This window comes from Rhineura floridana, chromosome 8 (assembly GCF_030035675.1).
Source record: "Rhineura floridana isolate rRhiFlo1 chromosome 8, rRhiFlo1.hap2, whole genome shotgun sequence".
NCBI lineage: Eukaryota > Metazoa > Chordata > Lepidosauria > Squamata > Rhineuridae > Rhineura > Rhineura floridana.
In genome coordinates, this window is record NC_084487.1 from 6,788,392 (window position 1) to 6,802,707 (window position 14,316).

Here is a 14,316-nt window from a genome sequence, read left to right on the forward strand (position 1 = left end):
TGATAGTCTTTGCCAACTATTCTTTTGTTCCTCCTCCTTTTGTGTCCTTGTGAAACTAACCCAGCTTGAAATCCTTCTGTTTTCTCAAACAAGGTAGCAAAGAAACTAGAGTTGATACTGGATAGCACCTGGATGTCCATTGCTGCAACATATTAATTTATCCAATGAACAAAAAGCCTGCCTGTGTGATAGTGTGAATTGATGTTTCCTCTGCCCTTGGGGATTTAAAATCTACAGATTTATTCTGTTAATGTTCATTAATCTGATATTTTTTCACCACAATGGAACTTCAGTTTTTCTGCCTTAGTTTAGCACATGCACCCCAATGCTAACAACGCTTATTTAGATAGTAGTCCCAGTGATTTAAGTGGTATTAACTTATGCTGAGGTTTACTTTGGATTGCAGCTTCAGGGTAGTATCTACAAAAGCATGCAGAAGATCTTCAGAATTTTTCATTTTTAGTTCTCTTTTTCCCCCCAGGGGAGGCATACTGAGGAGTCAAAGAATGATTTTAGTGCAATCAATCCGGGACAGATATATTTTCAGGATGGCCAAGCAGTGGGTAATCGCTACTCATTGCTAACAAATTGCAAGATATTCTTGCTAGTTACTTAAAAAGTGTTTATAACATTTTGATCCCTACAAGAAAGTCTCTAAGTCAAGTTTCTTCTGTTGCTCAGAGTTAAAATTCATTAATTGGAAAAAAAAACATTGCGGTTTAAGGACATACCTATAGCCAACAGATACTTCTATCATACTTTAAAAAGCAGGGAAATTGGGCAGCAATAGGGAATGCACCAGGGGATCAGGAGACCTGACCTCCTCTCTGAGATATTGTACTGCCCTACACATTTGTCAAAATGCACACACAATTTGGGTTGGCCTTTCACAGTCCCATCCATTTCCTGTGTGGTTTGCAAGAATTTTGTAATGTGTCTCTGAGCATATGGTGAGTGATGGCAACACCTGCCTTCTCCAAGGATGGAGAATTACATTTTTGTATGTTGGTTGTTCTTCTTACTTTGCTTCTTTCCTGTGTTACTACTGTTTCTACAGAAAATCTAACCTAGAAATTATATTTCTCTCATTCATCCTAGAAATCTGTGTCAAATTTATTTGTATTAATTTCAAAGCCTTTTTATTGGTCAGTGTCATATGATGGTGAAGACAGCCTTTTGTGTTTCAAACGGGAAGTTATGTTCTATTACTATTTTGGATGCATTAACAGTTGAATCTGAAACTGCAGTTTGATGTAAAATCAGACTGATGTTTAAGCAATGACTCCAGGTGTTGGAAAAAAACAAACCTGCCCTGCCCAAGATGTATGTTTTCAGCCTGCTATGCTTAAACCACTCCACTTAAGGAAAGGTGGGCATGATTAATTAAAAACATAGAGCATACCTAGAATTTTGCTAGAATATATTTCACTGTTTTATCTTGTGCAAACTGATACATTCTTCATGTCCATTGGGAACTATTCTGCAGAATAGTCAGTGCCATTATTCCACATTTGTTTTTGGAGTTTTTTTATTGTTGCAAAGTGTTGCTGTACTTCACATATTCACAGAAACAGAAGCAAAAGAAAATGATTTACCATAGGAAACTTCACTAAAATTACAAAGTCAATCAAATATTTTTAAAGTGACTATCTGAACTTTATCAGCTGTCTTAATATTGTTGCTTCCTCCCTGCTAAAACAAGATCAGCACAGTACATGTCTTGTTTTTGTTATTTGGGCTGATTGCAGGTGTTGCCACCACTCGCTTTATGCTCAGAGGCACATGTTATCAGATTCTTCAAAGCTTCACAGGAAGTGGACCAACCCAAATTGTGTTTGCATTTTGACAAATTTGTAGGGCAGTACAATATCTCAGAGAGGAGGTCAGGTCTCCTGCTCCCCTGGTGTATTCCCTATTGCTGCCCACTTTCCCTGCTTTTAAAAGTTTGATAGAAATACCTGTTGGCTGTAGGTATGTTCTTAAACCGCAAGGTTTTTTGCCTGTTAGTGAATTTCTCTACTTTTGAATCTGGGTGTGTGTGTGTGTTAAGAAATGGGATCCTGTGCAAGTTTGCTGAGAATGGATCGATCATTTGCATGTTTATTGAGTTCAGTGGGATTTACTCTCACTGCTTTGGATAGGTGAAACTGACCACAGGGGATGGGGAGGAGGGGGATGGGAGCAGGCAGGAAGGGGAGGAGGAGGGCAGGTTTGATCATTTGCATGCTTATTAAGTCCAGTGGGATTTACTCCTGTGCAATCATGCTTAGGATAGGTAAAACTGACCATGGGGGGGAGGAGGAAGAGGAGGGAGGACTGGAGTGGGCAGGGGGGGAGAAAGAAGGAAGAGGGGAGGGGAAGAAGAAGGCAGGAGGAAGGGACAGGAGAGGGGAAGGACGGAAAAGGCAGGTCTGATTATTTGCATGCTTATTGAATTCAGTGGGATTTACTCCCATGCAGTCATGCTTAAGATAGGTAAAACTAACCATGGGGGAGGAGGAGGAGGGGGAAGGAGGGGATTGGGAGGGGAGGGGGAAGGAGGGGAGGGGGATGGAGGGGGCAAGAGGAAGAGGATAGGAGGGAGGAGGAGGAGAGGAGGCCAGGTTTGATCATTTGCATGCTTTTTTAGTTCATTGGGATTTATTCCTGTGAAATCATGTTTAGGATAGGTGAAACTGACCTGGGGGAGTGGCAGGGAGAGGAGGATATGCCCTGTTCCCCTCACAGAGGTTCAATCAGAGCGGCTGACTGTTAAACCACTCTGGCCACTGGAGCTTTATTGGGAATAGGAGTTTCCTCTCAGCACACTTCACAAACTACACTTCCCAGGATTCTCTGGGGGAAGCCATGACTGTCTCAAGTGAAATCAAAGTCTAGTGTGGGTGTGGCCCCCTGATTAGCCAAGCCCAGCAGCTGTGAGTCACTGATAGTTGGTTCTTACTGAGCCTGCCCGGAGTTATCATTGAGTTTAATGTTAAATTTCTTAAATTAATTAAAAATCAGCTAAGCATTTTTTAAACTTTTAAACTCAGACGATGAAGATCAGAGTATGAGGCAAGGTCAGTAATAGGATTACAGGTACTTTGTGAACATGGTTGATTTTTAATTCATTTCAACAAATTATGAGAACTCTGAGAGAAAAAAGTCCAAAAGGGGGTCTGTTTTTTTCTCTCTCTCTTTTTAGACTTTGAACTCTTGATTCTCTCTGACTGTTTCGTGTATCGCTATGAAAATTTAAAGGGTTGCTAAAGGGTTTAGAGGGTTGAGTTCAGGACTATAGGTTTTGTAAAGTTTTGTTTTTAAATGAATTTATGGGAAGCATCAGGAATGGCATGGGGGGTTATTTTCAGTTTAACATTGCAGAATGTGAGAAATCCATGCTGGCTATAGAATACAGTCACTCTCGGGGCTGTGTAATAAAATGAGAAAGAATATTGTAAACCTGGAGCTAGAACAAGAGGCAGCATGGAAAATATACAAGCCAGCTTATGAATTCTTGGTGTTTCTTCTGCTTCAATCTCTCCTCAGCTGTCTGAAAATGTTATAGAGCGCATGAAGGAGCCTTCTTCACCTGGTGGAAGGTTTCAGCAGAAATCAGGCTCTGGTGGCCATGGCGTGATTGGCGGTACTTCAGGTATGTCAATGCTTCCAGCAGTAAGAGATAAGGATTGCAATGTAATTCTGAAATTATTTTAATAAACCCATAAGTCTTTATGCAGAGCTGCTTCTAATCATTCCTTTGCTTTCTTTTGACTTTTCACAAGGATGGGGTGGACTTCTTTACAATACTTATTGTTTATAAACTTCATTATGAATTTTCCCCTTGGTTTTTCTTCTCCTTCAGCTGCATACAAACAAAGTTGGCTTTCTGTTATACTTTCCCATAACATATGCTGCGGAGACATGAATTTGTAACATATGCGTTGCTAGATAACATGTCTACTTTAATTTTGGCATGGCCATCCAGCTCCTTAAAAGGCAGAACATGCACCAGAAGTTAGGTTGGATTACACATATACATAGTTTGAACTGTGGGACCACTGGAAGTGTACTTCCCATGTCCATAGTAGATAGTGCTCTTCTTTTTTGCCAAGGTGAAGCAAAAAATTGTTTAAATTTTTTTTCTGCTGTTTTGCATTAGAAGTAAACTGGATCTGCAGAGCGCTAATTAGCTTATTCCTATATCATCATACCACCATCTTCTTTGCCTCCAGTCTCCAGAGGTGTTTTGTAGCTTAAAAAATTTGTTTTTCCCCTCCAAAATAAGGTGACAAATGTATGTTGAATTAAATACATCCACATATGCCACTTGAGAAATGAAAACAGACAGCTTTGGGAGGGGCAAGGCTGCTGGCAGAATCGTTTTTGGATTTACTGGTAGGTATATCTGTCTTTGAGTCTGAAATTTGGTGCAAGCTAGGTTCACCTTGTAGCAGAGAAAGCAGCAGCGTGCCCTATTTTTAAGGTATTTTCATAGATATCCTTAGATAAGGCAGTTGCATGTAATCATAACATTTGAAGTTCTTTTCTGTGGCTCGAGGAATAATTTCTGTCACATGGTTGTGCTTGCCAACGTAAGATGGAGCTATTGATCTCAAGTGGGGCAAGAACATAAGTTACAACTATAATAATCTGTAGCCTCCTTCTTACAAATGTCATCTTCCAGTTACTTGAGTAACTAAGTTTAAACATATTGAAATATGTAAGTAGCAGAAAATCTTTGAAGTACATCTGTTATTTTTTCCTATGGCTGTGTGATGACAAGTAATTTCATCAGACTAGTTTGAGTATTTTTTTGAATGTGTGTGTTAAGAGCAGAGCTTAGTCATAATAGTAAAATATAATGGCTTAACTTATTTTTTTTAGCACTACTGTATTCCTGAAAAGTCAATGTATTATTTAAAGACGAAGGCACTAGAAAAGTTATGGGAAATGAAAAGCCTCTTATTCTAGGCCATGTTTTTTTCCAGTATGGGATCATTGCCTTAGTTTTCAGATTCAGCTTTCTCTGTTGTGGTTTTTCCTTGAAAGATGAGTCATTGCCATTCCTTTGCTCTGTAGCGGCAATAAGAGCTTTCTCTGTGCTCTTAGAGGGACAGGCAGTTTCTAACTGATTTATATCCTGCCAGCCTTTGTGTAGGTTAAGCTGAGAAACTGTGACTGGCCAGTGGATATCCAGTAAGCTTCATGGCTGAGTCTGGATTTGAACACAGGTATCTGGTTCATGCTACTACATCACACTGGCTGTCCCAGGAGCAGCCAGTGTAAGACCTCATGATAGATGGATTTTGTTTGCTCTCAAAATCTTGATGGTGGCTAGGGACTGAGTGTGAACGTGTACTTGCCATCTGCAGTGAATGACTGGCTGTTGACATTTGGAGCTATCTGATCTGCACACATCTCTCCTGAAGCGTTTCTAATCTCTGTGTTTGTAGCATAGTGCCTTCTAGATTGCGTGAGTGCATCTTGCCTATGACTGAAAGGTGGACTAGATGGTCTTATTTCTCTTGCTTTACCATGATCTTCTGTTCCACGCTGGTGGCCCTCCAGCACTACCTGTGACTTGTCACTAATGCACGCCAAGCTGGTGTGATTTGGAGACTGAGTCTTTCCTTTATCAAGGGGTACTTTTGTGATTTTTCTAGATGAGTTCTTGGGGAAAAAAGTAAAATGAATCTTGTAAGCAAAATGTTTAGGAACTACAGCAATAATGCTAAATTTATATTAGAAAAGATAATGTTTGCTATTTTAGCTACTATAGAAGATGCAACAAGAATGCCACACTTCAGTTGCATGTCATATTTTAATTACCTCAAGATTATTTTTGAGATGACGTTGCTGTGTAATAATTCTGAGTAATAATTCACAGAGCCTAACTTGATGGCCAGGAAGAGCATAATGCAAATAAATGAACATGTAGAGTATCTGTCTGCTGCTGTCACACACTGATATGGAGTCATTTTGATATGAAAGCTATATTAGTTTTTGTATTTCTCGAATGAACAGATGAGGCGCAGGGACACGGATACCATCAAGAAAGTTACATTTAATTTTGCTTGCAGCCACTTACGTTTGCATATAATGGTCTCGGCTCTTATAAATTGTGCAAAAGTTGTCCATGTTGTGATTGTGCATACAAATTGAGCAATACTGCACTCAGATGGCTTAATGGTGCCTCCCTGGTGAGAAAGGAGATCACACATGAACTTAGGCAGGTAGGTAACTGTTACTGGGAGAGATCACAACTTCTGTGAAGTTCAGCTTTATTGGAAAAGAATATATAACCAAATGGTACGTCTGGAAAGGTCATGGTAAGTTTTTCAGCAGCTGAAGTAAGAAAAGACAGGCTGTTGATTATGAAAATCAGTGCATAGCAAATTGGAATATGTTGCGTTGTTTGTGTGATGGGACAAGTGCTCTCTCTGTGTGTTTTAATCTATATGTATGTTTTATATAAGAGTGTGGAAAGAGTATTTTGCTTGGTTATGTCCTATTTGGAAACTGAAAGGCCAAATAAATTGGTAATATGTCTTTTGGTGGACTGTCAAGTAATGATGGGCAAGCTCTTGAGCTTCACTGGAGGCAAAATGAGCAAAAAAACCCCCCAAAACAGTATAGGCTCTTGAATATCTGTTTTTGATCTTGGCATTGGTTTCTGGCATGGCTAATAATTTGCACTTCTTGGTGTAGTTCTTGCTGGGTTTTGGGTTACAGAATTGAACATTAATTGAAAATCCAAGTGAAAGAATTGACGATGAATTAATAATGAATATTTATTACTTCCCTAAACTAGACACTGCTCACTACCAAGAAGGGATTAGGCCTAACTCTGAAGACATACAATTTAATATCAGTATACAAAATCCTTCAGGTTGACATAGCATAACTTTAGAGAGAGTTATTTTCCCCAACCTTACATGGCTTGGGACCACAATACCTGATGGAACGCCTCTCCTGATACGAACCCACCCGTACACTATGTTCAAGATCAAAGGCCCTCCTCCGGGTGCCTACTCCGAGGGAAGCTCTGAGAATGGCAACAAGGGAGAGGGCCTTGTCAGTGGTGGCCCCCAAATTATGGAATGATTCTTTTGACGAGGTGCGCCTGGCGCCAACACTGTTATCTTTTTGGCACCAGGTCAAGATTTTCCTCTTCTCCCAGGCATTTTAGCATGTGTTCTATATTGTTTTAAATTTTAAAATTGTGTTTTAAATTGTTTTTTAAAAGATGTATTTTAAATTGTATTTGTTTTTAGTTATTGTAAACTGCCCAGAGAGCTTCGGCTATGGGTCGGTATACAAGTTTAATAAATAATAATAATAACCCCATTTCTTCTTAATTTCTCATTTCCTGCATAAAATATTTTGTAGTTGCCTGATTGAAAATGTCCCATTGCCGTCCATTTTAATTCACTCACGCCAAGTGTTGCAATGTTGATGCGTTCTATTTCTTGCTTGACAATTTCTAACTTTCCCTGGTTCAAGCTTCTCACATTCCATGTTCCTATTGTGTGCGGTGTACAACTCCGGACTTTCCTTTCTGTGCGCATCAGCCTCCGGGCTTCCTTTCGGCTTTGACACAGCTGCATCATTAGTCATAGTGCTAGTCATACTAGTCCGTTGTTCTTCCCCAGTAGCTCGGTGAATGCCTTCTGACCTGGGGGTCTCATCTTCCAGTACTATATTGTGTTGCATTTTGGATACGCTGTTCATAGGGTTTTCATGGTAAGAGGTATTCAGAGGTGGTTTACCATTGCCTTCCTCTGAGTCTGGATGCATCTTAGTCTAAAGCATCTTAGTCTTAGCATCCTAGTTAAAAGGGGAGGGGAACAAATTGCAAAGTGAATCACAAAAACATGAAACAAACATTTTCAGTATATCAGAAGCAGGACATGAGCCAGAGGCAGTGAGTAGATGAGGAAAGTGTGGAAGGATTACTGAAGGAGGATAGGATGGTTGCAGTGAAGCTGAATGATGGCCGCTCCAGTAGACCCTACATATATTTGGACTTAGAAAGTAAATCTGACACAGTTCACCAAAATATCTTGACCAAAAAGAACAACTATTGGAGAAGAGAACTGATCATCTTAGGGATTGGTAACTGATTAAAGATCAAATAAGGAATAGCCTTTATATAAGGAACAGGCTTTTGAGGCTTTAAACCTAGTTGACAGAGAACCAGAAGAACTATGGAGAGAAGCCAGAGACATTTTCAGGGAAGAATGCAAAAAGACAATACCTCTAGTTAAAAAGAAAGACCTCAATGGACGACTGATGAAACGTAAAATGGTTAAAGTTTGAGGGAAAGCAAAAGGAGATAGAATCCTAAATGCAACAATACAGCAACTAGTACGTAGGGACAAAGAGAACTATTACAATAGTTATTCTATAGAAATAGAAGAGGACAACAAAAAGGGAAGAACAAGAGCCTTATTCCAAAAGATTAGAAAGGGAAGTTTAAACCAAGAGTAGGGATGTTGAATAATCAACAGGAGAACACACAGACTGACCGAGATGAAATAAAAGGAAGATGGAAGCAATACACTGAGGAACTCTATAAAGGAGATGCTAGGATGATAGATTCATTCATGGAGGAACTGTATGGTGAAGAACCAGAAATCTTAGAATGTGAGATGAAAGCTGCTCTTAAAATTCTTGGAAGAAACAAATCACCAGGAACAGATGGCATACCAATAGAGTTGCTACAAGCTACTGAGACTGAATCTGTCCAAATTTTGACAAAAATTGTCAAGAAATTTGGAAAACTAAACAATGGCCCTAAGACTGGAAGCGTTCAATATATATCCCAATTCCAAAGAAAGGGGATCCCACGGAATGCAGTAATGATTGAACTATTCTGGTCTCCGCATTTCAAGAAGGATGCAGACAAACTGGAACAGGTTCAGAGGAGGGCAACAAGTATGATCAGGGGACTGGAAACAAAGCCCTATGAGGAGAGACTGAAAGAACTGGGCATGTCTAGCCTGGAGAAGAGAAGACTGAGGGAAGATATGATAGCACTCTTCAAGTACATGAAAGGTTATCTCATAGAGGAGGGCTTGGATCTCTTCTCGGTTGTCCCAGAGTGCAGGACATGGAATAATGGGCTCAAGTTGCAGGAAGCAAGATTTTGACTGGACATCAGGAAAAACTTCCTAACTGTTAGAGTCATACGACAATGGAATCAATTACCTAGAGAGGTAGTGGGCTCTCCGACACTGGAGACATTCAAGAGGCAGCTGGACAGCCATCTATGGGGAATGCTTTGATTTGGATTCCTGCATTGAGCAGGGGGTTGGACTTGATAGCCTTATAGGCCCCTTCCACCTCTACTATTCTATGATTCTATGATTCTGTTGCCTTAATATCCCATGCAAGTAAAGTAATGCTCAAGATTCTACAACAAAGGCTCTTATCATATATGGAGTGAGAAATGCTAGACGTCCAAGCTGAATTTAGAAAGGGAAGAGGCACCAGAGATCATATCGTAAACATACGTTGGATAATGGAAGGGAGCAAGGAATTTCAGAAGAAAATCACCCGGTGCTTTATAGATTACAACAAAGCCTTTGACTGTGTATGGAATGCTTTAAAAGAAATGTGGGTGCCACTGCATATGATTGGCCTGATGCGCAACCTATACTCTGCACAATAGGCTACTGTAAGGACAGAATAGGGAGAAACCGATTGGTTCCCCATCAGAAAGGGTGTGAGACAGGGGTGTATTTTATCACCCTATTTGTTCAATCTGTACGCAGAACATATCATACGGAAAGTGGAATTGAACCAAGATGAAGGAGGTGTGAAAATTGGAGGGAGAAATATCAATAATTTAAGATATGCAGATGATACCATACTCTTAGCAGAAACCAGTAATGATTTAAAATGAATGCTGATGAAAGTTAAAGAGGAAAGGACAAAAGCAAGACTACTGCTGAACGTCAAAAAGAGTAAAGTAATGACAACAGAAGATTTATGTAACTGACAATGAGGGCGTTGAACTTGTCAAGGATTATCAATACCTTGGCACAGTCATTAACCAAAATGGAGATAATAGTCAAGAAATCAGAAGAAGGCTAGGGCTGGGGAGGGCAGCTGTGGGAGAACTCGAAAAGGTCCTCAAATGTAAAGATGTATCACTGAACACCAAAGTCAGGATCATTCAGACCATGGTATTCCCGATCTCTATGTATGGATGTGAAAGTTGGACAGTGAAAAAAAGGGTAAGAGAAAAATCAACTCACTTGAAATGAGGAGAGCTTTGCGGATACCATGGACTGTGAAAGAGACAAATAATTGGGTGTTAGAACAAATTAAACCAGAACTGTCACTAGAAGCTAAAATGATGAAACTGAGGTTATCCTACTTTGGACACATCATGAGAAGACATGATTCACTAGAAAAGACAATAACGCTAGGAAAAACAGAAGAGTAGAAAAAGAGGAAGACCAAACGAGAGATGGATTGATTCCATCAAGGAAGCCACAGACCTGAACTTCCAAGATCTGAACAGGGTGGCTCACGACAGATGCTCTTGGAGGTCGCTGATTCATAGGGTTGCCATAAGTCGTAATCAACTTGAAGGCACATAACAACAACAAGGGATTAAAGATTAGAAAATATACAATTCAGGGGAACATAAAGTTATGTGTGGTATGAAGGAAATGGATATAGAGAACTCCCTCATAATACTAGATTTCAGAGTTGCCCTGTGAAATAGATTCAGGACAATTGAAAAGAAATAATTTTTCACAGAAACAAATAATTAGCTTATGCCCACTGCCACAAGATGTGGTGTCTGCTTTAAAAGAGAATTAAGCAGCTAAGTGCAGCCTCCATATTCAGAACCCCTGTACCTCTGAGTTCCAGTTGGTTGGGGTCAAACGTGGGGGGTGGGCTGTTAACTTCATGCCCTGCTTTTGGGCTTCCTGTAGCGCCCAGTTGGAAACTAGATGCTGGATTAGATGGACCTTTGCTCTGATGCAGCAGGGCTGCTGTTATGTGCCATTTAAATGATGGGATATCCTGAAATGTGTGGGTGGCTGATGGCAACATTTAGCAGGGCTGGCAGGGAAGGGCAGTGCTGAAGTGGCATTTAGGTGCTCTGTGTGACAAGAGCTTTGATCCAGGTCAAAGCCAATACTGCAGCTTTGCTAAAGTAAGCTCACTTCTGTTTTCGTGTCACTTGGCTTTAGCTGTGATGGAATAAAGTAGAATTGATTCCAGTTGGATAATGTTTTTGTGTGTGAATTGGCTTTCCTTGGCTATATGCTTGTATTACCCAACAAACGAGCCAGAAAAGAGGAAGGGTGAGCTGCACTGGAACAGAAAATACTCATGAAGCAGAGCTCTGTAAAAACAGAAGATGGGAATAGATGAAGTAAAAAAGGTGACCCTTAAACATATATTGAATATATCTGGTGAAGTTACTTTAAAAAAAAAATCCATAGCGTAAAATGGTATCAAACATCAGGTGTGAAAAAAGAGGCATTACAAAAACAATTTAAAAAGTCAAATCCCATCATTAAAAATATGGATTTTAGATGAACTGATGTTTCTCTAGGATCTTCATTGTGCAATAAAGAAATAATCCAGTAGTATGCTAGAAAATAGAATTCCCTTTTGAGCCTTTGATTGATCAAAAGTTCAGGTTACTCTTAAGCAGAACAAGTTGCTATATGGCATCGGTAGTTTGGCCCTCTGTGAATTTGTTTTGCTTTGCTGTGTCTTATATTAATGAATTGATATCTAGCACTTGCAGTACTTCATTTAATTTAAAGTCTAGGAATTTCTGACTTCAGGAAGAGAGTGAGAAGTTTTCTAATGTACCTGCATGGCATATATCCTGCCGCCTTCCACTTACCCTCCAGATTAACTCCTCTGCTGACACCCCTTAAACATTGAGGGCTAGCAGCACCTGCAATTTCTTCATAGTCTAAACCTCTTTAGCATATTCCTTCCAGAACATTGCTTCTTAAATTTGTATTCAAAAGCAAAGGCTATGTTCATGTTTGGGAGATTAGAACAGCATAGACTTGATATATAATCATGGGATGTTGGCGTTCAGAGTCCAGTATTAGCGCATTTGCACACAATGCTCAGGATTCAGAAATTGTGCTGAAGAAGGCTTGGCGTGTGTGTGTGTGTTTTCTTAAGACCAGCAGCATTTCATGCTATTTGGCAAAATACTTTTGAAACTGAGGAGTCTTTCAAAAGTCATTTATGATGTGGCATGGAGGTCTGCTCTTGAATGTCTCCAAAACAGATCTTAAGATCTTGGTCTATGCATGTATCACAATCTTGGAATATCATATAACTGTGAGCATGTCTGATAAAGCAGTGGTCTGATAAAGGTGGCAACAGCTTACTATGCATATGCCCTCCACTGCCAACTTTTTATTTATTTAACAAGATTTATGTACAGCTTGATTGTTTAAAAAACCCTCTAAGTGGTTTACAAAAAAATTATGAAATTATTGATAAAACAGTTAAAAATAATTAATTAAAAGCATTGTTAAAAAAATTGAAACACCAACAGCCTAAAAAGATTAAAACTCATCAATATCTGTGCGTGCGGATAGGCTACCTAAATGAAAAAGTTTTAAGCGGGCACTGAAAAGAATACAGCAAAGGGTTTTGCCTTCATCTGGTGCTCTAGGGCTCCACTAGTTTGAACAGGAAAAAATCTAGTAAGGAAAGCCGGACTCTTGCTTTAGAATCACTTCATGTAGCTGGGCACTGACTTGCTTCTCTCACTTGTTCTTTTTTTAGTATTGCCTCTCCTTACGTGGGTAACCTAAGCAGTAGGCTTAAAATTCTTGATCTCAGGAACTTTAAATCCTTTTAATACTCTTTTCATTCCTTCTTAATGTAAAGGGAATAATAGGGGCTGAGAGCCAGTGTGGCGTAGTGGTTAAGGTGTTGGACTAAGACCTGGGAGACCAGGGTTCAAATCCCCACACAACCATGAAGCTCACTGGGTGACCTTGGGCCACTCACTGCCTCTCAGATTCAGAGGGAGGCAATGGTAAACCACTTCTGAATACTACTTACCATGAAAACCCTATTCATAAGGTTGCTATAAGTCGGAATCGACTTGAAGGCAGTCCATTTCATTTTCAAGCATGATTGCACAGGAGTAAATCCCACTGAACTCAATAAGTATGCAACTGATCAAACCTGCCTTCCCCTCCTTCTCCCTCCTCCTATCCCCTCCGTCTGGCCCTTCCCCTCCCCTTCCTTCCCCTCTTCCTTCCCCTCCCCTTCCTTCACCTCTTCCTTCCCCTCCCCTTCCTTCCCCTCCCCTTCCTTCCCCTCCCCTTCCTTCCCCTTTCTCCTTCTCGTTCCTCCTCCTCCCCCTCCCCTCCACCCTCTGCCTCCTCATCCCCCATGGTCAGTTTTACCTATCCTAGGACTGCTACCTGGGAGATCAGGGTTTGAATCCCAACACAGCCATATATCTCACTGGGTGACCCTGGGCCAGTCACTGACTCTCAGCCTCAGGGGAATGCAATGGTAAATCCCTTCTGAATACTGCTTACCATGAAAACCCTATTTGTAGGGTTGCCATAAGTCAGGATCGACTTGAAGGCGGTCCATTTCCATTTTTTCAGTAATCATATGGGTGCTCTGAATTGCATCTTTCAGATGTTTTTGCCCTTTATGCAGCAGGTCATTTTTAAAACTAGTATCTCTCCTCATTTCTAACCCACCCTGTTACTGCAAGCTTTTGTGGGGTGGGAAACAGTGCTAAAAGAACAATGTAATAAAACTAGTAAGTATTTGTTTATCTAAAATGATCTTATACCAGCTTTGTCCTAGCCATGAGCAACCAGCCTAGTGTGTACTTAGCAAAGATGGCATGGCTTGGGCTCCAGTCCCCAGGAAATGGTATCACAAAGAAGATATCCCTTCCCTCCCTTTAAGATCACTACAGTACATTAAGGAAGAAATAATTCTCTAAGTTGTATGGTATACAAGGCACTAAGCTGTTCGGGACTTTTCATGATGCCACGTTTGTCCTGCATGGTGTCCAGAAGGCGATGGGAAGCCCACGTAGGCTCTGGAGCACCAGTGTCATACTCTCTGGGTGAACTGTTTCTGTCTGGAAGCAGAGTCTTGTGTCAACTGAAGCTTCTTTGCTTTCATTGGAGGAAGCCCTAACAAGGGAAGCATCACAATCTACAAGGAATACAGTTTTTGACATCACAACACAGTCATTTTAATAAAAGTTCTAATGTTCAAGGAGGCAAGCTCATAATGTCACTCTGGATGTGGTGTATTGCCATAGTTTCTAAGTGGTTTCTTATTTCATGG

The 14,316-nt window shown here is 40.4% G+C and overlaps 1 protein-coding gene across 2 annotated transcripts in view; it reads left to right on the forward strand.

Annotated features, from left to right (window-relative positions):
- Positions 1-14,316, forward strand: part of CHCHD3 (coiled-coil-helix-coiled-coil-helix domain containing 3) — a 320,988-nt gene that overhangs the window by 13,042 nt on the left and 293,630 nt on the right. For both annotated transcript variants that reach the window (XM_061582659.1, XM_061582658.1), the window contains exon 2: positions 3,529-3,634. In XM_061582659.1, coding sequence (XP_061438643.1) covers positions 3,529-3,634 — 106 coding nt within the window. The remainder of the gene's footprint in view (positions 1-3,528; positions 3,635-14,316) is intronic.